Raw genomic sequence first — 27,202 nt, 5'->3', positions numbered from 1 at the left:
ATTTCTGTTAGATCACTGAGTAACCATTTTTCCGTTCCTCATGCCGTCAGTATACATGGAGAACTACAATTCCAGTCTACTGAGAGCAGTGCTTCTTAAACCCTGCTGTGCACCAGAATCTAAAACATAGATTGTTGATTGTCTACCCCTAGAGTTCTTGATTCAGTGAGTTGGATGTGGGCCTGAGAATCTGCATAGCTAACAGGTTCCCAAGTGATGCTGCTGCTGTTGATTTGGGGACCACACTTTGAGAACCACTGGCCTAGACAGACAGACAACCCACTCTTTTGTCCCTCACCTTCTTCACTCTCTTCCTTCTCTCATCCCCGTCTTTGTCTTTTCTGCTTCCTCTTCTTCCCCGTCTTTACTCTCCTTCCCATCCACCAAAGCATGATGGAATGGGCCAGGCTCTGCCGGAGACCTGGGCTCCAGTTCCAGCACTGTCACTGTCTGAATGTGTGACCCAGGGCAAGTCACTTACCTGCTCCAGATCCAAGAAGAGGCAGGGAGATCCCCCCACCGCCAGTTTCTCCCCAGCCAGGACCGCGTCAACTTGAGGTCATGTCTGTAGCCCCACATTCTCTGTACAAACCTGTGTTTGAAGAGATGCTGGTGAATGAATTCCATTGCTTTTGAGCTTCCTGCCTTCCAGCTCATGCCCTAGGATTCTGACCTCTTCATCTTTCCAAACCTGAACTTTCCCCTTTCCAGTAGAATAAGCTATTGGGGATCTTTCTAGGACAAGAGAGGGATGTTCTGGAATAAGGGGCAGACTGTTAAAGGGAGAGAGCCCAGAAACACCGGTCAGCTCGGGGAATCAAGCCCTAGACAGCAGTTACCTGACTCTCAGAAACAGCTATGTGTGCTTGTCCAGGCCTAGGAGCACGGGGATCAGGAGACTTGAGAGACTACTCCACCACCCACTGCGCACCTGCAGAGGCTCCAGCAGGGGGCACCAGAGGGAAGGGCAGGGCCACCCAGGTCAGCCCAGGTGTCCAGTCGAGGGTGGGCGGGTGCACGCTAGAGGCGTGGATGCCACCAAAGCACGCCCCGGCCGCTCATAAGGAGCTGAAGGCCAGTGCCAGAGAGGAAGGAGGAAGAAAGCCCCGCTGCTGCTGACCCTCTGGGACCTAGAAGTAGACAAAATCCGCGCCCAGCCCGGCCCCAGCTAGCTGCGCCATGCGGGGTTCCAGCGTGGCTCTGTGGCTCTTCGTGACTCTGCGCACTGGTGAGACCCCGCCGCCCGGCCCTGGGAGAGGGAGCTGGGACGCGGGTCCTGGGTTCTCCAGCCACAACCCCCACCCCCAGCCACAGGAGGGTCTCGCGGGCTGAAAAGTGTGTCCTGAACTTTGTTTCCCAGGAAAGAGGGGAGATTAGGGAAAGGCGCGAAGGACGACAGAGGAGGGTACTAGCACTGACCCGAGCAGACCAGGATGTCTGGAGGGCTTCTTGGAGGAAGCGGCATTGAGCTGGGCATTGAAAAAGCGAAGGTAGCCAAGAGAGGCGCCGGCAGAGGCATGGAGGCGAGAGTCCTGGAATGCGGAGAGGTCCGGAGAGTGAATGCTCTCGATGCCTAGGAAGCCCAGGGAGCGTCTAGGAGCCAGAGAGGCTCTACTTTTTCCGGAGGGAGGCGGGAGAAGACTCTGAGAGACTGGAGGGGAGGCGAGAGATACTGCCCTGGAGGCCGCTCCAGGGTGCCCAGCATGGACAGAGGAGGGGGTGCAGGCGGGGTCTTCTCCTTTGGCAGTCCACTCCCAAAGGAGTCAGGATCCCTGACGCTGAGACTTGAGGTGGGACCTCCGGGGAGCTGCCCGGCTGCCTGCAGGGATCGCGGGCAGAGGCTGGTGAAAGGATGGCTTTAAGCCACTGCTCTGACCATCAGTACAGAAAATGGACCTGCCACTCCAGTCAGGGCCAGCAGTTGCCAGATCTACCAGGGTGCAGGTTTGGAGCACTGGAGAGGGAAGAGCAGTTCTACATCCCTGGGGCGGAGCTGGGGGAGGCCAAGAGAGGCAAAAGGGAGACTGGAGGAATCTGCAGTCTTGACCCTTGGAGTAGGGATGGGAAGCACAGACTGCCCTGGGAGGGTCCTTGCCTGGTGGAAATGGACCCAAAACCTCAGGGCAGGCCTGGCTGGGAGGGTGATTAGTGGAGGAGGCTCCCTGCTGGGCCCCTAGACTGGAGGCTCTCTGGAACTCTGACCTGGTCAGATCCCAGGACCCAAGAGGGTCCCCACCAGAGGAGGAGCCTAAGTGGAAGTCAACTGAGGACCCTGTATCCTGACTCTCTACAGAGGTTTACTTTCTAGCGCAGAAGGTATTGCCCTCATCTGCTTTCTCAGACAATAAAACAGGCTCAGAGAGGTCAAATAAGTTGCCTGAAGCCACCAGCTGGAGGAAGAGGAACTTGAGGCCAACCTGCTGACTCCCCTCCCTCCCCTTGTCAGGGGCCTGGAGCTTTGCCCACAGAGGGTGGGTCTGCGTGGATGTAACCACCGATGCTCCAAGGGGCACAAGTCTCCTCAGGGGGCAGCCACAACCATTTCCTGGTCTCAGGTCCCAGTTTATGATGGGGGCCCAGGGACACTGCTGAGGGTGAGGACCCAGTCCAGCACTCTCTTGCTAGAGGACACAAAGTCTCAAGAGGGGCAGGAACCAGCCGGTGCTCCTTCCATCCACCAGGCTGTGCTCCAGGCCGGGGAGGGGTGGGGGAGGAAAACCTGGCTGCTACACTGGGAGACCCTCCCTGGCCAATGCAAAGGGCCAGATGTCTGCCCCCGGGCAAGTGCAGGGAATGCATGGCCCACACATGGCTTTACAGGTGAGCCCAGCCCTTTCCTGGGCTGCCACACCTCTTTGTGCCCTAGCACCCCACAGTGGGAGGGCAGGGCTGTGTCGAGGAATGGCTATTTGTGCTGAAGGGTCCCAGAGTGGGCTGGGGCTGCAGGGGCCTGGCCTCACTGTTCTGCCCATCCCCAGTGCTTGGCGGGATGGAGGTGCGGTGGTGCACCATCTCAGACCCAGAGCAGCAGAAGTGCAGTGACATGAGCAAGGCCTTCCAGCAAGCAGGCATCCAGCCCTCTGTCCTGTGTGTCCAGGGCACCTCCGCTGACCACTGTGTCCAGCTCATCACGGTGAGTCCTCTCCCTTCCGTTCTGCCCAGACAAGAGGGCTGTGACTCAGGAGGAAGCACACAAGAGCTTCATTCACCGGGAAAGGTTCCCAAGTCCCCCTGCCAGGGCTGGGCGATAGGATCGCCTGAGTTTCCCTGGTAACAAGGGCCAGCCTGTTTCCTGCCAAGGAGGGGCAGGCCAGGCACTGAGAGGCCCCGGGAGGGCCCTGCTCAGGCACTGGTGGGGAAAGGTGTCTGAGAGGCAGAGTTTCCTTACACAGAGCCCTTCTACATGGGGGACACGACCTGCCCCAGCCAGGGGAGCCCGTACCACAGACAACTCAGTGCCCCACAGCAGTTTCTCCCTCCTCCCTGGACTTTTCTAGAACAGGGCTTGTTTCTTTTCTGGGACAGTCCTGGGTGGGTGCGTGGGGAGTGGGAGAGATTTCCTGAGTGGTGGGAGGTCTGCTAACTAGCGCTGACAGTTAAGAGGCAGGACTTTAGTACAGGACAAGGTGTGGAGGGAGGCACTGGGGAAAGGAACAGGGCACTTGGATCTTCCCTCCAGTTCAAGCCCGGATATGCCCCCAGAGCGAATCCAGTCAGAGTCCATGTGGCCAGGGCTTGGATCCACCATAAGAGTGGAAAGCAATTATGTTGAATCATCATTCTATCATGACCCCATTTGTGTTTTTTAAAACGAAAAGGAATAAACTGAACTGAAGAGAGCATCTGTAGGATTCAACCTGCATCTTAGAGAGAAAACCCGGGAAACAGGTTAGCAGTAGAGACAAGGGGTGGAGAAACAAGAAAGTGAGGGACACTCACTTTTCACTGATTTTCATTTTGTGCTTATTTTTAGCTATGTGTTTCTATTATAGTGCTTAGTCGCTCAGTCGTAGCCCTCCAGGCTCCTCCGTCCATGAGACTCTCCAGGCAATAATACTGGAGCAGGTTGCCATACCCTTCTCTAGGGGATCTTCCTAACCCAGGGATCGAACCCAGGTCTCCCCATTGCAGGCAGCTTCTTAACCATCTGAGCCACCAGAGTCCAATAAAATTAAAAATAATATAATTAGAAAAATAAGGCGAGCCCTTGGTCCTGATGAGGGGAGACCCCTGGGCCCTGGCAAGGAGGGGCCTGCAAGGCTGAGCCAGGATGGGGCTCCTGGGCCAGATGGAAGGACTGTGTGCACCCCCAGGGCTATTCGAGGGCAGGCTGGTGGGCATCCCCAAGCTCCTGGCTGAGCAGCCCTGGGGCCAGGCTGCACTGACCCACATGTTCCCAGCAGGCCCAGGAGGCTGATGCCATCACTCTGGATGGAGGAGCCATTTACCAGGCGGGGAAGGAGCACGGCCTGAAGCCTGTGGTGGGCGAGGTGTACGATCAAGGTCAGAGGGCAAGTGGGAAGGGTGGCAGGAGAGAGGAGGTCTCTCAGCGGTGTGTCATTGCTGGACTTGGCCCGACTCCATAGCCCCCGAGCTGGTCAGTGGTCCTGTCCCCAGAGTGTCCTGCCCCTGAGACCCGGGGGTGCCAGAAACACGCAGGGCTGACTTGAGTTTGTTCTTCCTCATGGAGAGCCCAGAAGCCCCTTTTCACCCATCAGCTCTTACTGAGGGGCTGTCCCACACCTGTATAAGGCTGGGCATGATAGCCAGGTGAAGACGGCATCAGTGAGGCCCAGCTGCCTGCATCCCAGTGACCCCTGTGAGATACAGCAGGCAGTGGGGACGGGCCGGACAGGAAATGGTGACCAGGATCTGCAGAGCCCAACAGACCATGAAGACCAGGGTTCTGTCCTTGCCGTCATCTTCTGTGACCCCTGACGCCCTCCACACGCCCTCCTCCGGACCATAACATCAGGACAGTGATCCCTGCCTTGTCACATGGATTCAGTGAGCGGGTCTGTGTGCCCCTGACATGTGGGTGCAGTTGGGAATGTGGGTCCTGCGCTCACACCACACCTGCCTCTGGCTCAGCTGCTGGTTGGATCCCCTCCCCACCTGTCCAGTGCCTCTAGTCTCTCCAAGCCCAGCTCAGCTGTCCCCACCAAAGAGCTCCCCTGGGCCCTCCCACCGCTGCAAAGGCCTCTCCTTCCTGTTTTTCAGAGCACTCACTCACTCCACAAGGTCCTGTCCCCTCTGTCTGTCTTTTTTGTCCTCAGCACAACGAGTTCCCTGAGGCAGGCCTGGTCCGCATCCTTGTATAGCCCCGGTGCCTGGTACCCAGCACAGGGTCTTACTTGGTCACTTGATAACTGTCAGAGGACACAGGACATGGTCCAGCCCTGCAAACCAGCCAGCCTTTCCACTCAATGGCCAGAAACAGCCCTGCCTCGTGGGCCCCAGACACAGCTCTTCTTTTAATTAATTCAACATGTCAATTGAGCACCTCCAACCAGTCATGAGCATAGACTAGTAAACAAGAGAGCCCGTTCCTGCCCTCACAGAGCAGGAGTCACATGGTAAATAAACACCAAACGCTTCAGTTACAGATGTGCTGGGTGCTGTGAGCACAGTAACGGCCATGCAGGAGAAGATAAGGGCGATGGGCGACCTGCTGACATAGAGCAGCAGAAGGGCTTCTCTGGAGATGTGAGCTCTGAGAAAGGCCCAGAGAGGAAAGAGCTTGGTGCATTCCAGGAGCTAGAAAGGATGGCCACACTGGGGAGTCAGGGGGTGAAACCCGATGGGGCTACTTAGATTGGCACAGGCCAGCCTCAGGTGTGCAGGAAATTACACCAGCTTGGTTTTCTCGAACTTAACTTCATTCTGATCATGGGCATCTCGCCGCCCCGGGCAGCTGTGTGTGTGTCTGTGTGTGTGTGCTGGGATGCTCCCTGGTCGTCGGACCCCATAGAGGAGTCATCCCTGTCTTGTCTGAATAGCCTCTTCCGGGCAACATTTGGTCCAGGGGACTCTTTTGCAAGGCTTAGACCCTTGCCTGCCCACATGCACCCTATTCATCTGACAGTCATCAGGTGACCAAGTGAGACCCTGTGCTGGGTTGGGGGCTACACAAGGATGCACACCAGGCCCATCTTAGGCAGCTCACTGTGGCTATTTGGGATAACTCACTTGAGTGATTTGGGACCACATTGCTAGTGTTTCTCTTCCAGTCTTTCTATCCTCCCACCCCTGGCCCAGCACTGAGAAATCACTTTTTCTAATCTGGGGGAAGCCCCTGCCCTGCTCCCTCTGCTCCTCGCAACCACCCTTATTCCCATAACAGGACACCATTCCCTCCGTTCCTTTAGGTTCTCCTAAGGGCCTATACTTTTGGAAAACAAAAGACTTACAGGCTACTGCTGTTTTTGGTCTGGCTGCAGAGCTCCCTTGATGTGTGCAAATGTAGTGCCAGCTGGCTTGGGAAGGAAAAGGGGGAAATTAATGCATGAATTACCATCTCAGGATAATAGGTACCACCTGAGGCTGGCGGGGGTGGGGTCTTGTGATGACATGTGCATTGCACCCACTTGCTGTCTCAGTACTAGAACGGCGCACATGCATGCGTGAGCACATCCACACGCACCCTTCCCCCTCCGCCCTCCCGGGCAGGGTCCCAGCCTCTTTTGCAGCTTCTCCCTTGCCACCCTCACTACTCTCCTCTCCCCTCCTTCTAGAGATTGGTACCTCCTATTATGCCGTAGCTGTGGTCAAGAGGGGCTCCCAGGTGACCATCAACACCCTGAAAGGCATGAAGTCCTGCCACACGGGCATCAACCGGACGGTGGGCTGGAACGTGCCCGTGGGCTACCTGGTAGAGAGCGGCCGCCTCTCGGTGATGGGCTGTGACGTGCTCAGAGGTGAGGGCTAGGCCGCCAGAGGCTTCTCCTGCAAGGGCTCTGCATTTCCCCTCATAGGATACCCTCTCCCCAGGCTCACCTTCACTGCACCCTTTAAGGAGCAGCACAGTCCCCACTCCTCTGGGCCTTCGGGACACCTGGTCAGTGACATCACTCCCTCCTCTCCTGCTGGCCGGCCTGGTGTTGCACCACTTACATTCCTGGTTGGTCGGCTCCTCCAGGCACTGGGCCCTCGTCCAGGCTTCCACAGCACAGCCAAGCACAGGGCCCACAAGAGGCCCACAAAGCCCACCTCGTAGGAGACGGTGAATCGCCCAGGAGAGCCTTCCATCTGCGGCAGACATGGTTGCTATTTCCATAAATGTGCCATCAGCTTCACAGGGTCAGAAGCTGTATTCTTTCAGGACTCAGACGAGGCTTGTACCCAGGAAGCTCACAAGTAGCTAATCAGAGCCCCACATTGATTCACAGGTGGTGAGAATAGGGTTGTCCTGCAGACGAAATGTGTCCCTGAGAGTTGGGTGAGGGCGGGGGTTCCCGGGGGGCCTGGCCGGGAGCCCAGAGCCCTGGTTCTCATGCTTTGGGCTTCTTTTCCCAGTCAGCCACTGGCCATTGTGCTGTGTCAATATGAGGTGGCCTCCAACACGTCACAACTACATTATTATCAAACTTCCTTCTTGGGACTATAGCACACCTCAGAGTTTCGGGTGTCCCCAAACCCTGTATCCCTGAGCAGGCTGCCTCCTGGTTTGTCTGCACCTGGGAGAGCATGTCATCTTTCAAAGCCCAGACTTTTCTGTGGGAACACATGAGTGAAAACATTGGCTCAGCATGGCCTGCCCTCAGAAAGATTACACAATGAACTTCACTCTTCTCCCCTGCAAAATGGGGAGGTTAAGACTTACTACGATGCTGTGGTTTGGAGGACTGAGATCCTGCACACAGTGCCTTTGCAGTATGCACAGGGTGTGCGCTCGCTGCTGGGAGCTGCTGTTACTATGAGCTCAACTTTCATACCTCCCAGTGGGCTTCTCACAGTGGTGCACACACACAAACCCATAGACTACACACATGCGTGCTACCTCTGCCATCAACACACATACACAGATACTCTGCCCCCACAGAGCCTCATGCATAAGAACCTAGAAGCCATGTCCTCTCAAACAGTGACCAGGGGTGGGAGGTTTACCAGCCACCTGGCACATTTATTAAATATCTACTGCCCTGTGAGGACGCAGAAAGACTGAGAAAGGAACCCACCTTGGAAGAGCTTGGTTTAGCCAAGCACGATGCAACTGGCCCAGTGTAGTACCAGCGTTTGCTCACCCTGCATGGCACTAGGGTGTAGCTGGGCACAGGATAAATATTTGCCAAGAGGGTGGACTTGGGGCCCGGGTGCTTGAAGAGGCCCCCAAATCCTGCAGATCCCGACCCTCTTCACCAACCAGGCCTCCTGAACGGATCCAGTTCCCCAGGTCTGCTCAGACTGGAGTCTGCAGAGTCTAGCCTTCCTGACTACAGCCTGAGTGGCCCGAGCCCTCCCTGGAGAATGGGGTGGGGGTCTGATGCTGTGTGATTGACCCTCCTCTGTCTTCTCCCACAGCTGTCAGTGACTATTTTGGGGGCAGCTGTGTCCCGGGGGCAGGAGAGACCAGTTACTCAGAGTCCCTCTGTCGCCTCTGCCGGGGCGACTCCACTGGGGAAGGAGTGTGTGACAAGAGCCCCCTGGAGAGATACTACGACTACAGCGGGGCCTTCCGGTGAGAGGGGCTGGGGTGGGGCCACAAGCACTGGGAAAACACACCTCGTCATTGAATGGGCCCCTAGGGGAGTGGTGATGTCAGCTGCCTCTCATCAAAGCACCCTTTTTATAGTTCATGTGCCTGGTTGGTTTAAAAACCTCAAACCAGAATATGCCAGACAGGATTTACTCATAAAATCAACATGTTTGGTATATTTAGAGAAGTAAGGGCTCAGAGAGAAGAAAATGGCAAAAAGGGCCCTTTGCTGCTCCCAGATCCCCATTCTGGTGTCTGGGGCCAGCAGGGAGGATGCTGGAGTGGGGCAGCGTGGCAGGGACCCCAAGGCGTGAACTCAGGGCTGGCCTCTCTTTGCTCCTATTCAGGCTGGCCCTTTAAATCAGTGCTCCATGGAGACAGGAGTCTCTTAACTGCTTGTGGGGCCCTTCCATCTGTCCACAAAAAAGGAAATATGCCTGGTGGGGGCTGGCATGGAAGTCTCCTGGTTCTTTCTCTCTGGTTACAGTGTTTCCATCTGGAACCCCAGTGTTTACACCCTAGGGTGTAATAGGGGAAGTGAAGTTTGGGGCACAGAGGAGAAATGGTTCTTGGTCCTCCAAGTCAGAGACTCACCCACCCTGCCTCTCCTGGAGACATGCCCCAGTCCAGTCCCGGCTTGTTTGCTGACTGTAGGGACCTGGGCAGCCCCTTTGCCCAGGGGCCCTGACCTGCCTCCTTCACTGGGCAGTGACAGATGGAGGATCCACAAAGTCCTGGGCCCTTCCACACAGGGCTGTTGATGTGGCTTGAGAAGGTCTAGCCCAATCCCCTGCCTTAGGACAGAGTCATCTTCAAAACATCCTGAGCGTTAAGGCTGCCGATCAAGCAGCTGCCCTATGAGCACCCGCTCCTTTCAGGCCCCAAGCTCAGCTGCACAGAATCTACATGGATTATAAAAGATCTCTCTCTAGGGGAGCTGCTTTCTCATCCCTACTTTAGAGGCAATAGAGGTTAGGAAGGTTCCACAATTTGCCAAAGCCACACAGCCACACAGACTGGGGAACTGGAACCCGGGCTGCATGACTGTGAAACCCATGCCCGCCGAGAGCCCACCCAGCACAGCCCAGGCCAGACCTCCCGAGGCGGAGGATGGCAGCTGGACCCCAGCCTGCCTCATTGCTTCCACCTGCGCAGGTGCCTGGCAGAAGGGGCCGGGGACGTGGCCTTTGTGAAGCACAGCACAGTGCTGGAGAACACAGATGGTGAGTGGAGGGGCTGGCCCCCAGCATCGGGTTTCAGGCCCCGTAAGCCTCCCTGACGGAAAGGAAGAGCTGGGTCTCACCAGTGGAGCTTAAACTGCTCTGCGCACAGCGGGGCTGAGGAGCCACTCTGCCCGCTCTGATACATATCTGGCCGTGGGTTCATTTTCCTTGTGAAGATTGGGTTCTGCTTTTGGAAAAAAAAAAAGTTTATAAACCTCTGCGTTCAGTTAAGTTCAGTTCAGTCACTCAGTTGTGTCCGACTCTTTGCGACCCCATGAATTGCAGCATGCCAGGCCTCCCTGTCCATCACCAACTCCTGGAGTTCACTCAGACTCACGTCCATCGAGTCAGTGATGCCATCCAGCCATCTCATCCTCTGTCGTCCCCTTCTCCTCTTGCCCTCAATCCCTCCCAGCATCCGAGTCTTTTACAATCAGTCAAATCTTCCCATGAGGTGACCAAAGTACTGGAGTTTCAGCTTTAGCATCATTCCTTCCAAAGAAATCCCAGGGCTGATCTCCTCCAGAATGGACTGGTTGGATCTCCTTGCAGTCCAAGGGACTCTCAAGAGTCTTCTCCAACACCACAGTTCAAAAGCATCAATTCTTCGGCTCTCAGCCTTCTTCACAGTCCAGCTCTCCCATCCATACATGATCACAGGGAAAACCATAGCCTTGACTAGACGGACCTTTGTTGGCAAAGTAACGTCTCTGCCTTTCAATATGCTATCTAGGTTGGTCATAACTTTTTTCCAAGGAGTAAGCGTCTTAATTTCATGGCTGCAATCACCATCTGCAGTGATTTTGGAGCCCAAAAAAATAAAGTCTGACACTGTTTCCATTGTTTCCCCATCTATTTCCCATGAAGTGATGGGACCAGATGCCATGATCTTAGTTTTCTGAATGTTGAGCTTTAAGCCAACTTTTTCACTCTCCTCTTTCATCAAAAGGCTCATTAGTTCTCTTCACTTTCTGCCATAAGGGTGGTGTCATCTGCATATCTGAGGTTACTGATATTTCTCCCAGCAATCTTGATTCCAGCTTGTGCTTCCTCCAGCCCAGCATTTCTCATGGTGTACTCTACATGTAAGTTAAATAAGCAGGATGACAATATACAGCCTTGATGTACTCCTTTTCCTATTTGGAACCAGTCTGTTGTTCCATGTCCAGTTCTAACTGTTGGTTCCTGACCTGCATACAGGTTTCTCAAGAGGCAGGTCAGGTGGTCTGGTATTCCCATCTCTTTCAGAATTTTCCACAGTTTATTGTGATCCACACAGTCAAAGGCTTTGGCATAGTCAATAAAGCAGAAAGAGATGTTTTTCTGGAACTCTCTTCCTTTTTCTATGATCCAGCAGATGTTGGCAATTTGATCTCTGGTTCCTCTGCCTTTTCTAAAACCAGCTTGAACATCTGGAAGTTCACAGTTCATGTATTGCTGAAGCCTGGCATTAGGGATGTATTGGGTCATAATCATTTAAAATTTTGATGATAATCTAAGGAAATCTAAGAAAGTAATTATTTAAAGAGTTGTCTTTAAAGATTGCAAAAAGACTGGTAAGAGCAAAAGAGTGGTATTGACATAAATGTGCAAAGTAGTGAAGTAATATGGTTTTAATTGTCCCTAGTGAAGGAAAACGGGAGTGGCAGATTGAAATACCTAAATGATGCATTTGTCTCAGGGGAAGGCCAAGCGATCCCCCAGAATTCTATTACAAAGGTTTTGTAGCAGTTTAAAAATAGAGGAAAGTTGAGGAGTGGAGAGAGAATGACACTGAGTAATTGTTGAGAGTGCTATAAATTATCATGCAGTCATTAAAAATGACCTTTATGGAGTTTTACAAACTATTACTTTCTTGGTTTTTTGGTTTGTTTTTAAATAGCTTTGGAGTGAATGGAGTGTTTGTGATCACACAAAGTATCTTTTTCCCTCCTATTATCTAGCAACGGTTTATCCTCCTCATTTTAAAATTTAAAAGTCATTAAAATATTGTTATGTAGGGCCATCTGTGGTATATTTTATTGCATGAGTTACAATCCTTAAAATTAGTCTTATTAATATTCCTGTTTGGTGTTGATACTCAGTCTTATAAAGGAGTTTTATGGAAAGCTTCCAGTAATGTGGAAAAATATTTTTAAATAAGTGAAAAAAATATAGGATGTAAAATTGCTTACCATGTATGGCTTTAACCATATTTAAAATGGTTAGAGGATAGAATAGAAAAAAGAACATGGAGGAAAAATACCAAAATATTAATAGTTGGAGTGGTGGGGGAAGCTTCGAGAATTTGCCCTCTTCTATCTGGGCCATGGTTCTGGAAAATTTTGTCGGGGTTTGTTTCCACCATTGCCCTATGCTCGGAACTAAATTTAGTGCCAGATGGTGGTGGTGAACTCCCGATATATTTCTCTCTCATCCTCGGTTTCTCTTACTTTCTTATTCTTTTTGTCTTTAATAAGCAGTTCTGTTTATATGTGTTATTTTATTATCAGATATCTCAAATCCTTTTTATTAGAAATTGGTGACAAATTTAAAATGTAAGTAAACAGACACAGTCTATAGAGACATCTGATTTTGTACAGTGCAGCCACCAAGCTCCTCTTCATTCTGAGTTCCGGTTCTCACCTCCTGGTATGATTCTGGGTTCTCACTTCTTGGTGTGGTTTTGGTTCTCACTTCCTGTAAGGGTCGCTTTTCACTGTGTGTCTGTGGTCTGTGACACCCTAGGCTCTCCCCAGGCCCCCTCCCAAGGGTCCTCCCCGATGTCCTCACCAAGCCCCACCCAGGACAGGAGTTGGCTCATGACAGGATTCCCATCTTCCCAGGGAAAACCCTGCCCTCCTGGGGCCAGGCACTGCTGTCACAGGACTTTGAGCTGCTGTGCCAGGATGGCACCAGGGCTGATGTCACCGAATGGAGGCAATGCCACTTGGCTCGGGTACCAGCTCACGCCGTGGTGGTCCGGGCCGACACAGATGGAGGCCTCATCTTCCGGCTGCTCAATGAAGGCCAGGTGAGTTCAGGGCACCCCACACAGCTTCTCAGGGTGGCAGGACCTTCTCATCTTTCACCAGGGTGGGAGCTCAGAGCCATCCCGGGGCTGCACCAGCCAGAGCAGGGGCAGGACCCAGAGGCAGAACATACAAGCAAGTAAACAAAATGACTAAACAAATAAATGTCAAAGTACACCATTAATTAAATGTGGTGTATAATGTTTTACTGATACCGCTGCGTAGAACAGCAGCAAGTTTCTGCCCACAGGCCGCACCAGCTTTGGTTAGTTTTGTTCATCCTGCCACCGAATTCCGCCCCACTGCTTGTGCTCAGTACCATTGCACACCTGAGCCTTAAGCCATGTGTTCAGTCAGCTGAGTGTGAAAAGGCAGAATGCACTGGGGAGCGCAAGGGAAGGAGAAAGCTCATGCAGTCCTCAGAGTGGGTGCCTGGCCTGCAGGCACAGGAAGAAGGAAGCGGGAGCTGAACTAGGAAGAAAGGATTCTCCCCACAGTACATCATCAGCCCCCACCCCTGCCCCTTGACACACAGCGTCTGTTCAGCCATGAGGGTAGCAGCTTCCACATGTTCAGCTCTGAGGCCTATGGCCAGAAGAACCTACTATTTAAAGACGCCACCTCCGAGCTGGTGCCCATCGCCACACAGACCTATGAGGCATGGCTGGGCCGCGAATACCTGCATGCCATGAAGGGTCTCCTCTGTGACCCCAACCGTAAGTCTACCTTTCTCTTCTCCTGCTGGCCCCAGCCTGACTATGGGTGTGGTCAGGCTTGCTGGAGAGGTGGCCACAGGAGGACACACACCCCAGGAGGTGTGTGTGCTTCTTGGCCTCAATGGGAACCTGTTTCTTCCACCTCCCTGCCTCTCATGGTTGGGGAAGAAGCATCTCTGGAGTCAAATGGCAGCACTGTACCCTGGAAACCCTACCTGCTCTGGGGGGTGGGATCCAGAACCCCAGGGTCTGTCTTGAAGGGTCTCTGCCCCTCCACCCAGTATTTGTCAAGTCCTGTCTTTCTCCCTCCACAGTGGCTTACTCCTCCCACAATGCCCCCATCCTCCCACAGTGCCCCCATCCTCCCACAGTGCCTCACTCCTGCCACAATGTCCCATCCTCCCACAATGCCCTCATTCTCCCACAGTGCCTCACTCCTCCCACAATGCCCCCATCCTCCCACAGTGCCTCACTCCTCCCACAATGCCCCCATCCTCCCACAGTGCCTCACTCCTCCCACATTGCCCCCATCCTCCCACAGTGCCTCACTCCTCCACAATGCCCCCATCCTCCCACAATGCCCCCATCCTCCCACAGTGCCTCACTCCTCCCACAATGCCCCTATCTTCCCACAGTGCCTCACTCCTCCTCCTCACCATGTGGCCATGGCCCTGGTTCTGGCGCTGTTTCTCATCTGGACCCTTACAGTAGTCTACCAATGACTTCATGCCTCTAGCCCCCACCCCCATGTATCCACCACCTACAGCCAGAGAGATGCTGTGCCTCAAGGCTTCTCACAGCCCCACGAAAGGGATTCTGTCCTCTCCTTTCTGGGTAAGAAAACAGGATCAGATGGAGAAATAACTTACCTTTATAGCTAACTATGGAAAGAAAGAGCCAGAATTTCTCTTGGGTCTGATTCTAGGCTCTTCCTGCTTAGGGCCAGCCCCTGATGCAGGCCAGTGTGATCACATGCTCACACCCACACAGGACTGCCCCATTACCTGCGCTGGTGTGTGCTGTCCACGCCTGAGATCCAGAAGTGTGGAGACATGGCTGTGGCCTTCAGCCGGCAGAGGCTCAAGCCAGAGATCCAGTGTGTGTCAGCCGAGTCCCCCCAGCAGTGCATGGAACGAATCCAGGTGGGAGCTGGGTCCAGAGGGCAGATCCGCCCAGGTGGGCAGGCAGTGGCAGTGCCTGGGATGGTCCTTACTGGCCCTCCCTCTGCCTACTTGGTCTGGAGGATACAGGGCAGCCTGAGTAGAAGAAAGTCTCCTATGACAATTCCACAGAGAGAGGGGAGGAGGAAGTTGCCACAGGAAGCAGCCACCACCCCTTGGCGAGGGGTAGGGGAAAGGCAGGGAGAAGGGGGCTATTTCCCTTGGGGGAGCCAGAGACTCCTCCCTGCTAAGCAGGTGGGCCAGGAGCAGAAGGACCGTGGGACTGGCCCAGCTTGGCACTAATGACCCTGTGGCCTTGGGCAAGTCCTTTTCCCTTTCTGGGTCTCAGTTTCCTCTTGTGCACATCGATGGGTGGCATTGGGTCATCATTTATTAAACTTCAATGCAATCAGAAATACATTTTACATCACAGTCTAGCACACAAGAAAGTTTTCTTTCAGAAATAAACCTGTAAAAATATATATCCCCTGTAGAGAGGTATGAAACCAGTGTTCACCTTTACTAAGTACAATGTATGCTAATAGTTTCTGTGTATTCTATCCTAGTCTCATTTTTTTAAGCTTATCGTGGCCCATTAAATTGATTAAGCATTCATTAATATGCCTGCCACCTGACCCTGGTCTTGAGACCCATTCAGCTCTGTCCTGCTTTGCTTCTATGACTGGAGACTGAGGCCAGGAATGGGAAGCAGTCCCATGGCCCTGCAGTCAGGGCTGAGGTCCTACTGAGGTCACAGGGGTCTCCTCTGCTCCTGGACTGCTTCCTTCCTGTTTTTTTTAAGATCAACTTCAGGCCCCAACCCCATCAGAGTGGGGCCTGATGGTGAGGAGCTCTTTTCAAGGTGGTCCTCAAGTGCAGACCAAGTCACATGCCCTGGGGTGTCCACCCTGCCCCAGCCAAGCAGCACATTGACTTGAAAAGAGGCAAGCGAGCAGGAATGACATGGGGCCAGGATCATGACACTAACAATCTCATAAGCACTCACTTCCCACGTACCCCGCACTGTGCTAAGCCTTCATGTGGGTGATCTCAGTTAATCCTTATGACGACACTTGTGGGGTGGGTATGACTACTATCAGAAGTGGAGAATACTGGTCACACTGGAGATCTTGGGGACGCCCAAACTCCAGTCTGGGCGGTCCCAGGAGGTCATCACGCCTTGACCTGCCTAGGGATCGGTCTTCGAAAGGTTGTCACGCCTCAACCTGCTCGGGGATCCTCTAGTCCCAGGGGTCCCAGGAGGTCGTCATGCCTCGACCTGCCCAGGGACCCAATCCTCGGGAGGCCATCATGCCTCGACCTGCCCGGGGATTCGATCTCTAGGAGGCTGTCACGCCTCAGCCTGCCTGGGGATCTGCACCCTGACCCAGGGACGCCTGGCTCTCAGGTTGCAACCGTTCAAAAAAAAAAAAAAGAAGTGGAGACTGAGTCTAGGGGAGGCTGAGGAGGTAACTTGCTCCAGGACACCCACGTCAAGGGTGGGGGAGTCTCTCTCCCCAGAGGTTGCCTGGAGCCTGGTATGGCACTGAGGGAGGAGAGACCAGCTGGAATCAAGGAAGGGAGATTCAGGGGTTGGGACTCTTCTTTTCCAAGTCGCGGGCAGGCTGTCCTGTGGAGGAGTGGCTGGTTGCAGGGGGCCCAAACCAGGCAGAGCTGCAGGGAGCTTAAGCTCTCTCCAGGAATAATTCCTCTCTTCATCTGAGCTCACAGAGGACCACGGGAGGAAAGGGCTGGCATTAGGGGGGTCCTGAAAACCCCAGAAAAAGGCTCAGAGATCCTCAGTTCTAACTTCTAAGGCTCTCAGAGATGATGTCCAGTGTAGCTCTAATATCCATTTCCTGCCTGACCACAGTGACCCAGGCAAGCAGGGGTCAGCTGGCCTGGCCCCTGGGCTGTGGCTTAGGGTCTGGGTTCCTCCTCAGCATCGCAATGTGTAGAAGGTCTAAATGGGAGGGAAGGGGTGCCCCAGAGATGCCCCACTAGGCTCAGAATATCAACATCACTGCCTTTATTCTGTCATCATAACTTCAAGCCTCAGCTCTGGACCGTGGGGGGCACCTTCCTGGGGTGCCGATGTCCCCTCTATCCCTGGACCACCTCTTCCTTGGGGTATGGCTTGATTATCAGCTAATCTCTTTGCAGGGTCTGAGGAGCCACCTGTCCAGAGGCTTCAGAATGGACAAGTGGGGATGGGGCACAGGTGACCGGAGGGCTCTAGAGGCTTCTGAGGGGGGACGGACCTGGGCTACTCCTGAGGCAGGGCTCTATCCTTCCACCCTGGAGCCTCCTCCCGTAGACCCTGAGACTGTCTTCTTTGCAGACCCGGCTCGTTCACCCATTCACAGGCACATTTGAGAAGCATGTAAAGCACTCCTGCTGTGTGCCAGTCCTTGGCCAGGTTCTGGGGGTGCAGTACAATGCCCAGGTCCCTGAGGCTGGGGAGCCATGGGGAGACCCACATGGAGTGCAAGAGCAGGCGCTGTGCTAGGTTCTGCTCAGAACAGGGTCTGGCAACAGGAGACCCTCAGAAAACATGTGCTGCAAGATTAAAAGACACCCATGAATGGGAGTGCTGATGCTGGACGGTTTCAGGCCTCTGGTCCTCCAAGCATCCTTACAAGGAGAGGAAGGGGCAGATGGGACAGGATAGGGTTCCTAGGGGAAGGGAGCTTGAGGCCAGAGTTCCTGAGAGACCCAGCTTTGGCACCTCTGTCAGATCCTGACACCCAGAGCTGTCTGGGGACCCACCTCAGCTTGACCACTCTTTCTGTCCCCTCTGCAGGCTGGGCAGATTGATGCTGTGACCCTAAAGGGCGAGGACATTTACACAGCAGGGAAGACATATGGGCTGGTCCCAGCAGCTGGGGAGCACTATACCCGTGAGTGCAGGTGCCAGCCCACTGGCCCCAGTGGGGAGGTGGTTGATTTTTTTTTTTTTACAAAAACTTCTCTAAAAAAGTCTTTCTCCCAGTTGCTGTCTGTCACAGGAAAACCACTCTGGCCCCAGGAACAGTGTACCCACCCAGTCACTGGAAGCCTGGCAGGCTTTAGTGAACTTTCTGTGAAGGGTCAGAGAGTAAACACTTCAGGCTCTGAAGGCCACATACAGACTCTGCTGCATGTTCTTTTTTTAAACAACACTTTAAAAATATAAAAATTATTTTTAGCTTGCATCCCAGGCTGTACAAAAACAGGCTGAGTAATTTGCCAGGGTCTGAACTAGAAAGCCTCCTCAGCCTCTTCCATCCAGACCATGTGGCTTATGGCAGGTGGCCCTGGGACCCACCTTCCTGTCAGCTCATGAACACCTTTTCAATGGCTGGGGCCCAGGTGCTCTGTCCCTAGGTCTACTGACCTCAGGTCCACTCCACTTGGACATGAGAACTCTCTCATCTTAGGGAAAGCAACCTCAGCTATGCCTCCACTTTTCTCCCAGAAGGTGAGAAAAATACCACCTGAGTGTAAGGAAAGAAAGAAATTCTTCTGGTTTCAGCAGTTGGAGCTGCTGAAAAGTGGAGCCCCACAGGCTGCCCCTCAGCAATGAGGGGACACGCACAGGTCTCGCTGCCAGAAACGCTCTCTGAACACCCGTCTGGCTCTTGGCCTGGGCGCTGTTGAGCCTGGGCAGACAGGGGAGCAGTGCATGGGGCCAGAGCCACTGCTCTGAGGTCAAAGCAACTGGAGGGAACAGATTGCAGGCTCTGGCCTGGCTCCTGCTCAGCTGAGGCCACTAAGCACAGACGAAGGGCCTCACTGGTGTCCCTTCCCCAGCGGAGGACAGGAGTAACTCGTACTTCGTGGTGGCTGTGGTGAAGCGGAACAGCTCCTATGCCTTCACCCTGGATGAGCTGCGGGGCAAGCGCTCCTGCCACCCAGGCTTCGGCAGCCCCGCGGGCTGGGACATCCCTGTGGGCACCCTTGTGCAGAGGGGCTTCATCCGGCCCAGGGACTGCGACGTCCTCACAGGTACTGCCCCCCGCAGACACACACACGTGCAAGCTCTTCTTGGGGGTTCACTGGGGTCAGGGCCAGTTCTGAGGGTTGAGGTCCTCTCCCAGCAGGACCCCAGAGAAGGCAACCCCAGAGAGATTTCCTCTTCCTCTTTGACGTGCCCCTTGCTCTCGGGAAGGTTAGGGAATATTCTTGGCCACACCCCAGACAATGGTGTCTGGTTCTGTGGAGGGTACCCCTACCCACTTACTCAGAGTGGAATATTTTCAGTGGGGCAGGGAGCAGGCCAAGTGCATTGCTCAAGGCCTGGCTCACACTGTCCTGGCTCACAGGCTGTCTAGTCCAGTTACTGGGCATCTGGGGGACCTTGTTGGGAAGTGGCCAGCCATCTATATAAGTGCTGAAGAAGACACGTTTACCCAGCACCTACCATATGCCATAGGCAGGGCCCTCCCTGGGTGTTAAATCATGCACATTCATGGTGCGAGGAAGGCAGGAGGAAGCTGGCTGAACACACACCTCTGTCCCGGCTGGCACGTTGGAGGAAAATAACACATCTTTTTTCTAACCACCCACACAAGCACATGTAAGGTGTTAGGACTGGCTGCTCCCACTCCCAGACAGCTGGGCAGTTGCTCTGACTGCAACAGAAGAGTTTATGAGGTAGTGAGTTCCCTGTCCCTGAGGGAGTTCAAGGGAAGGTGGGTTCTCTTATTTAGACAATCTTTGCATTCCCCCATCCCCGTGATCCTCACAGGAGGGGACGTGCCGCTCTGAGCTGGATGGGCAGGAGCAAATGGGTGGCCTGGAGCCATAGCACCAGGCAAGGGGGGCAGATCGGTGGGGGAGCAGTCACCCTCTCTGCCATGGTCCCTCAACACAGCCCTCTCCCTCTGCCCCAGCGGTGAGTGAGTTCTTCAGTGCTAGCTGTGTGCCTGTGAACAACCCCCAAAACTACCCCTCCTCACTGTGTGCACTCTGCGTGGGGGATGAGCAAGGCCGCAACAAGTGTGTGGGCAACAGCCAGGAGAGGTACTACGGCTACAGTGGCGCCTTCAGGTACCCGGTGGGCTGGGGCCGGGCAGCAGGGGAGGGGTCCTGGGGCCAGGGGTCAGGATGGGACCTCCTGCCAATACGTGTCTTGACTTCTTGTGTGGCAGGTGCCTGGTTGAGAATGCAGGGGACGTTGCCTTCGTCAAGCACACGACGGTCTTTGACAATACAAATGGTATGTGTCGGCCCTGGGACATGACAGGGCCAGACTGGTAGGGCTCTTCCCCATCTCCCGCAGAATCCAGCACCAGATGTTCCTGGCACTGCAGGCCAAGTGGCAGCAGGGAAAGACTGAGTCTAGAAGGCTCTGCCCCTTGGGGAGCCCAGGAGCCCGAGGGCCAAACAGTAAGAACAGGCCTCGGGCTACATGTCCAAGTGCACAGGCCACCTGACAGTCTATGTCTCTGGAAGCCAAATTCCCATTCTACCAAAATGGTAGCCACTCAGTCCGTTTGGAGAAACCCCGTCCAGGGCGTTTACATGGCACCAAGGTGTGTGGGTTGGGTGGCAGGGACCGCTCGCCCCAGGGTCTTCAGTTCACATTAGCAGCTTGTGTTTGTTCCCGAGCGCGTCAGTGCCGTGCGCAGGGAGGTCACCGCAGCCCCAGGGTGCGTGAGGCAAGGCACGCCCCCCATTCACATCATGAGGTGGTGTTTTTCTCTGGAGTCGCCTTCCTGGGCTCCACTGAGGAGAAGAGGCCAGGAACTCTTCTCCGGGGCCCCAGGCCCCCACCTGAAGTTCTACTGGGTTGCAGGCCTGTACCTGACTCCCCTGCCCTGTTCTGTTCTCCCTCCTTGGGGAAGGAGAGAGAAATGGATTTTGCATTTTGAAGACTGGAAACTATTTCCCTTCAACATTTTTCGTTTGCGTTTTCTGTATGCCCTGCCTACACCCCAGGCTTTGCAACCCCAAACACTGGAAGCTAAGTCTTCTCCACTCTCTCCTAACACATCCCTTCCCAGGAACTCAGGGCAGAAAGGCAGAAGGCCTGAAGGGGAGGTGGAGATTGGTGAAGGGAAAACAAGATATGCAGGGAAAAAACATCAATCAGTATTTCAAAACTCAGATTCCACCATGCCTATGGAAAGTCACTAAGGCTGAAATCCAGTTGCCTCAACAGAGCTGGAAGGGTTCCAGCTCACCTGCCAACCACCCACCAACAGCACTGGGGGTCATCCCCCAGAAGGAGGGAGCAGTGAGCCCTGCCTGGGCCCAGCCTGTGCCCTCTGTGTCCTGGGCTGGGGGTTCAGGGAGGAGACGGGGCCCTTGTGAGGTTCACCTGCGGAGAGGCACCCACTTCCCAGAGCCACTCAGATTTTTTTATCTCTACTCAAGGACCCACCTGGAGTTCCTCCTGGAGATAGAAAGGCAGTGTATACTAAGTGAATATACAAAGGCACAAAATAATGTGATTCCCGAAAGTAGTGTTTGTCAGGAAGCCTTTGGACCAGCCACTTGCATCAGAATTACTGAGTTACTGGTTTAAAATGCAGATTCCTGGGTCCCATTCTAGCCTACCTGATGAGATTCTTTGCAAGAAGGGGCATTTGAAATTGCCTCTTATAGATCAACAACACGTGATGTTTTATTCCGTCTGGCTTGAGAATTTCAGCTGTTAGGGGAGGGTCCATCGTATCCTCATGCCTGAGACCTATGACACAAAGATGGAGTTCTTTGCCTAAGAGTGATTAAGAGCCTGTTCCTCCACCTGTAAAACGGGAGTGATTATGTAGTTCATTGCTACATAGTACATGCTTCTTATTCCCTACAAATAACATTATAAGCCCAGCTGGGTTCTCTCATTCTGGTTATAGATAGAGCAGAGCAGTTGAAGAGTGGAGAGGGTTGGGGAGCTGGCCAGATATCACCACCTCTCCCCAGTCAAGGACTTGGGGTCCCTGAGGAGAGCAGTCTGTCTATCCTCTCCCCCACTCTGCTTCATCCCTTCAGGCCACAGTTCTGAGCCCTGGGCTGCTGAGCTCATGTCAGAGGACTACGAGCTGCTGTGTCCCAATGGGGCCCGGGCTGAGGTGACCCAGTTTGCAGCCTGCAACCTGGCACAGATACCATCCCATGCTGTCATGGTCCGTCCAGACACCAACATCTTCACTGTGTATGGACTGCTGGACAAGGCCCAGGTGAGCGAGGGCAGGAGCTGCCCCGCTGGGTGGTTTGCGGGGTGGGGATGGTGACAGAGGCGAGCCAAGCCCCTCAGTCACCTCAGTCTACCTGGAGCAGACTTCAGGAGAAACTGAGGAAATTCTAGGGAATTTCTCAGAAATTCTGTGAATGTCACTTAGTCAAGGCCATCCCTCCAAGCACTGTCCCCTCTGTCTCCTGTATCATTAATTTTCCCTTCTCAGCCAGACCATTCCCACCAACATACAAACCTGCTATTACTTCTGCTGCTGCTGCTGCTAAGTCGCTTCAGTCGTGTCCAACTCTGTGCGACCCCATAGACGGCAGCCCACCAGGCTCCCCGTCCCTGGGATTCTCCAGGCAAGAACACTGGAGTGGGTTGCCATTTCCTTCTCCAATGCATGAAAGTGGAAAGTGAAAGTGAAGTCGCTCAGTCGTGTCCGACTCTTAGGGACCCCATGGACTGCAGCCTACCAGGCTCCTCCATCCATGGGATTTTCCAAGCAAGAGTACTGGAGTGGGGTGCCATTGCCTTTTCCGGCTATTACTTCTACCATCCTGTAAAAACAAGTGAACCTTCTTTTGGTCTCACATCCCCTTATAACCATAACCCCACTCCCTTTTATAGCAGAATTCCTTCAAAGAGCCATCTCTAGTCTGGAATCATCAATTCCTCCTTTCCTGACCTCTCTTAAGGATGGAGACTATTCCAGATAGGCCCCTCCAGGTGCTGAGACTGCCTTGGTCGAGGTCTCACTGGCCCGTGCTTACACCCCGTGGCTGTTTCTCAGTCCATGTCTCCCTGGCCTCTCAGCAGCACTGGCTGCAGCTCCCTCTTCCTGAAGTTCACCGCCCTCCTAATGCAGTTTCCCCCATGCCTGCCTGGCTGTCCCGCCACCTCCCCAGCCTCCCCTCCATCCCCTTTGCCGGCTCTTCCTCATTTCCCTGGCTGGTAACCACTGGAGCACCCCAGGCTTCATCCTAAGCCGTCTTCTCTGTCGGCACCTATACCCCTATTGATCTCATCCAGCCCCATCGTTAACTACCATCCGTATAGTGATGACTGCTAAGTGTACATCCTCAACCCTGCTTCAGTCTCACCCTTTAATCTCAAACGTACATCTTTGGCAGCTGCCTATTAGACATTTCCATTTCTAACAGGCGTCTTGACCTGAACAAGTCAAAGTTGGACTCCTCTTTTTCCCTCCATCTTCCCCACTTCAGTGAATAGCAGCCTCAGACTTCCCATTTCCTCAGGAGTCAGGTCAGACTCCTGTCTTCCTGTCATGCCCTACTTCCAGTCAATCAACAAATTAACTTTCAAAACACATCTGAAATTTGAACACAGGCCATCTGACAAGACTGCCCCAGGTTCCAAACCTTCCCCTCTACACACCCCCAACCTGATATAGACTGAAATTGACCTCATTTCCCTCCTTCCATAAGCACCACAGACTTGCAGAGCCAGCTGACCCTCCAGGCCAGTTCCTAACCTTGGAAATGATGTTTAATCTCATCTTTCCTATGGAATCCCTCTGTCTCAGAAGTTCTTAACTCTGGGTCTGTGGGCTTCCCCAAGGTTCCCAAAACCCTCTGAAGTGATGTGGGGGAAGAGCCCTGTATGGATGTGCACTTTTCTGGGGAGAAGGCTGAGAGCTTTCATCAGATCCTCACGAGGATCCATGAGTACCCCCAAAAGATCAATAGCCACCTTACTCTTTCTTTCCCCTTTGACCAGTATTTGAAGGCTGAAGTGGGCATTTGTCCATGCTCTTCTGATGTCCTGTATTGTAGTCCTCATTTCTCACATCCCTTCTGGCCTTTTTACTGACTGTCTCAGGGCAGGAGCCATAGCACACTCACCCTGAGAACCCTCAACAGGGAAGAGAACAGCTCCTCAAGAACTTCTTGAGTGTGAGGAGGGTGGGTTAGTAAAGGATATTCAACTTACCTAGTACTTTCTTAGTACTGGTATCAGAAGGAATGGCTCTCTTATGAAATCATTTTGGTTGGGGATAAAAGATACCCATAAAAAAGAGTGAGAAAGCCTGGTAGAAAAGGATGAGAAATGCTGAGCAGACTTAGCAGACCCCTCAGTAGTCTCACCCACATCCTCTCTCATTTCTGAGTTTTCTTCCTGTGAAGGCTCAGGCTTCAATATCCAAGAGCTAGTTTGGTGTGATGTTTCTGGATGGCTGTCTTACTGTGGTGGCTCTGGTCATCTCTTATTCCACATCAGCTTTGGTGACAGAGGTCATTGAGTCGATGATTTTAAAGCAGAGTCTTGGCACCTGACTGTCCTTGCTCCTTGGTGCATAAAGCAATTAATGGCAAGTGATACCCAGGTGACCATTTGTAAGCCCAGGTGCAAAGCTGATCTGCTGTGTGCTTCCAGGACCTCTTTGGAGATGACCACAATAAGAATGGGTTCAAAATGTTCGACTCCTCCAGCTATCATGGCCAAGACCTGCTTTTCAAGGATGCCACCATCCGGGTGGTACCTGTGGGAGAAAAGACGACATATCGTAGCTGGCTGGGCCCCGACTACGTGGTGGCTCTGGAAGGGATGCTGTCTCAGCAGTGCTCAGGCACAGGTAGGGCGGGCTGGCAGGGTCACACCCCACAGAAGAGTGGGCACAATCCCTGGGCATCCTCCCAAGCCTTTCTCCCCAAACCTTGAGTGAACCGAAGGGCGCTCTGCATCTTTGCAAACGATCAAGATGAAGTGCCCTGAGAGGGTCTTCAGTTATAGCAGAAACACTGGCTGTGGAATCCAGACAGACCTGGATAATGAATATAAATGTTAAAAATAATCATCCAAAGAGGATTCAGGCAACTGCATAAATATACATGTAGTGTAATTTTGAAAGAAATGAATATGTAAAGAAACCAGGGGAAAGAAAAATTATAATAGGGTAGCAAGAGGGAGCCTGGAGTGAATTTAGTACACAAAAATACACTCTGTCTAGTCCTGCACATGAGTGGCAATGGGCCACAAACACAGCTCCTGGCACTTCAAGGCCCTTTACTGTCTGTGTTTAATCCCTCAGTGACCTCGGCCTCCAGTGTCTCCCTACTCCTGCTGCTGCTCCCGCTGGCCCTCATGGCCAGCCTCCTCCAGCCCTGCCTCTGAAGCATCTCTGGGCCAGCCTTGCCCTCCTTTGGAATGGAAACCTATTCAGAAATCTCTCTAAATCGGGCTGTTCTCCTCAGTAAATCCAGTTAACACTGCTCAGAGAAAAAAATGTGTGATGGGAAAGGAAGCGTGAAAAACCATAGAGCTCCTCAGGGCTGCAATTCCGACACTGAAGTTTCTGTGATTGCTTCAAAGTGGAATAAAGATGAATGTTAAAACAAAGTGCCCCCAACTGGACTGAGCGGGTCCCTCCTGCTGGAACCCAGCCTCTGCCTCCCAGGCACCACCTGTCCCTCCGCTACCTGGGGTGGCGCGCTGGCCCGCCTCCAGTCACGCCCCACCCACAGGCTGGCACAGCCGCTTCCCTGCAGGTCTGCAGGCTCCCACCACGCAGATACTCACCAGCCTCGGGTTTGGAAAAGACCGGTTGCCAAGGAAACAGGCTGAACCTGAGCTTCCCACATGGCCCTCTCTGCTGGAACTCGCCTTGCTGAGCCGCCCAGGGGGGCCTGGTGAGATGACAGGCCTGCCGGCCCCTCCCTGCCAGTTACCACCTCCTCCTCTGGGGAATGGACACTGCACCCAGCACCTCCCATCAGCCCCCGCTCCGTCTGTCTCTGGACTCCAGCCTCCCTCGTGAGGATACTGTGTGTCTGTCTGTCCACTGAGGCAGTACCTGATGAGGCTGGAGCCAGGCCCTCCAAGGAGGCAAAGCTTCTGGGCACTCACAGCCCTTTGTCCTTGTCTTCTGCGGCTTGGCATGGCTAGGACCACCGGACCCCTAATTGTGCTGGGCTGGGGAGGCCAGGGCTGGACCCTAGGATGAAGTCCTCAAGGGTCCTGGGGCAACGGAAATGCTTCTCAGAATTTTTACTAGGTAGGGGGCTTGATGCAGGGTTGGAGGTCTAAAATCTTGCCTAAATACCTGTCTGTGTAAGAAGGGCAGGCCTCAGAACAAAGTGTGATCTGTGTGCCCTGCCCTTTGGTGGTTCAGCTGCACCAGGCTCTGTCCTGAGGCTCAGCCCCGCAAGCAGAAATCCCCACTCCTGAGTTTCCTCCTCTTAGGCTCCATCACAGTTTACCCTCTCCTGCTCTGCTGTGATGTCCACCGCTCTGGAGCTGCTCCTGTACCTCTGGCAGCAGTGGTTTTCTCCAAATTAAAGGGTTCAGCCTTCGGGGCTACCCAGTGATCTCCAGGCGCTCAAGTGTGGGGGGTGCCTCTGAAGAGCTGGGGATGGGGAGATGCCATTCTGTTTGTCAGAGGAGCCTCAGGCCAGCGAGGAGCTGAGGGGAGTCCTGGCTCCTCAGGTGTGAGCACAGGGTCTCTTCCTCCCAGACGTCCTCTGACTGGGCCTGAGGGCCACTCATTTCAGAGGAAGGCTCCATCCTCCCCATCCCCTTCAAATCAGTGGAAACTGCTGGGAGAGGGTCTCTATTATCGTCACGGTTGTTTGGAAAGCAGGAAAAAGTTCCCCGAACTGCCAGCTCTTACTCTGAAATCTGCTCCCTTTAAAAAAGTAAAAAGAAGAAACGAGAGCAAGCCACCTTCGTCAGCAGGCTGGGAGCCGCGTGGGCCTGGAGCTATTTGCATCTTCGTCTGCGGGGGCCTCGGGGATGCTGATGACAGGCTGGGCTCCCAGTGCTTCGCCCCCACCTGTGGGCGTTGGGATGGATCCCTTCCATCCTCAGTGGAGAAGGAGGCCACTGGCTGTGTCCTGGCTATGGTCACACCATCCTGAGGAGTCCTGGCCTCCACCCCACTGTGAGAGGCCAGAAGGAGCCGGCCTCAGCTACCAAGCGTGTACCCTCTTCTCTGAAGGAGCAAAATAATTCTTCTCTGACTTGATGATTGTTTGATTTCTTTTTCTTTTTTATTTTTCAAAGGGAGATTTGTGCAGTGAGGAGTGCATTACCATGTGGCCATCCTGGGCCAGTGTGCTGCCCAGGGTGTGACACTGTACTGTGAGCCCCTCAAGGTGTGACCTGCCTGAATGCTGGGTGGCTTCTGACTGTCAGGTGACAGCAAGGAGCCACCTCTGTGTTAGCACTCATGAAAGACGTTGGTTTGTTCTTTCAAATAAAGCCAAACAACCTGCA

General features: G+C 53.7%; 1 protein-coding gene across 2 annotated transcripts; it reads left to right on the top strand.

The window, feature by feature from the left end:
• Positions 1–948: 948 nt before the first annotated feature.
• Positions 949–27,202, top strand: MELTF (melanotransferrin). 2 transcript variants are annotated; one of them, XM_061411844.1, is made up of 16 exons: positions 949–1,228; positions 2,979–3,133; positions 4,401–4,503; positions 6,735–6,917; positions 8,521–8,677; positions 9,851–9,918; positions 12,744–12,931; positions 13,465–13,645; positions 14,636–14,787; positions 17,609–17,705; positions 18,598–18,792; positions 19,680–19,836; positions 19,938–20,005; positions 21,781–21,968; positions 24,365–24,563; positions 25,020–27,202. In XM_061411844.1, exons 1-16 carry the CDS (start codon positions 1,180–1,182, stop codon positions 25,100–25,102), a joined length of 2,223 nt encoding a protein of 740 aa, XP_061267828.1. In that variant the 5' UTR covers positions 949–1,179; the 3' UTR covers positions 25,103–27,202. The 2 variants fall into 2 exon arrangements, with proteins under 2 accessions (XP_061267828.1, XP_061267837.1); XM_061411853.1 differs by having other exon boundaries at positions 952–1,228; positions 4,404–4,503.

The sequence above is a fragment of the Bos javanicus genome, chromosome 1, assembly GCF_032452875.1.
Source record: "Bos javanicus breed banteng chromosome 1, ARS-OSU_banteng_1.0, whole genome shotgun sequence".
Classification (NCBI taxonomy): Eukaryota; Metazoa; Chordata; class Mammalia; order Artiodactyla; family Bovidae; genus Bos; species Bos javanicus.
This window is presented reverse-complemented; position numbering and strand designations above follow the sequence as displayed.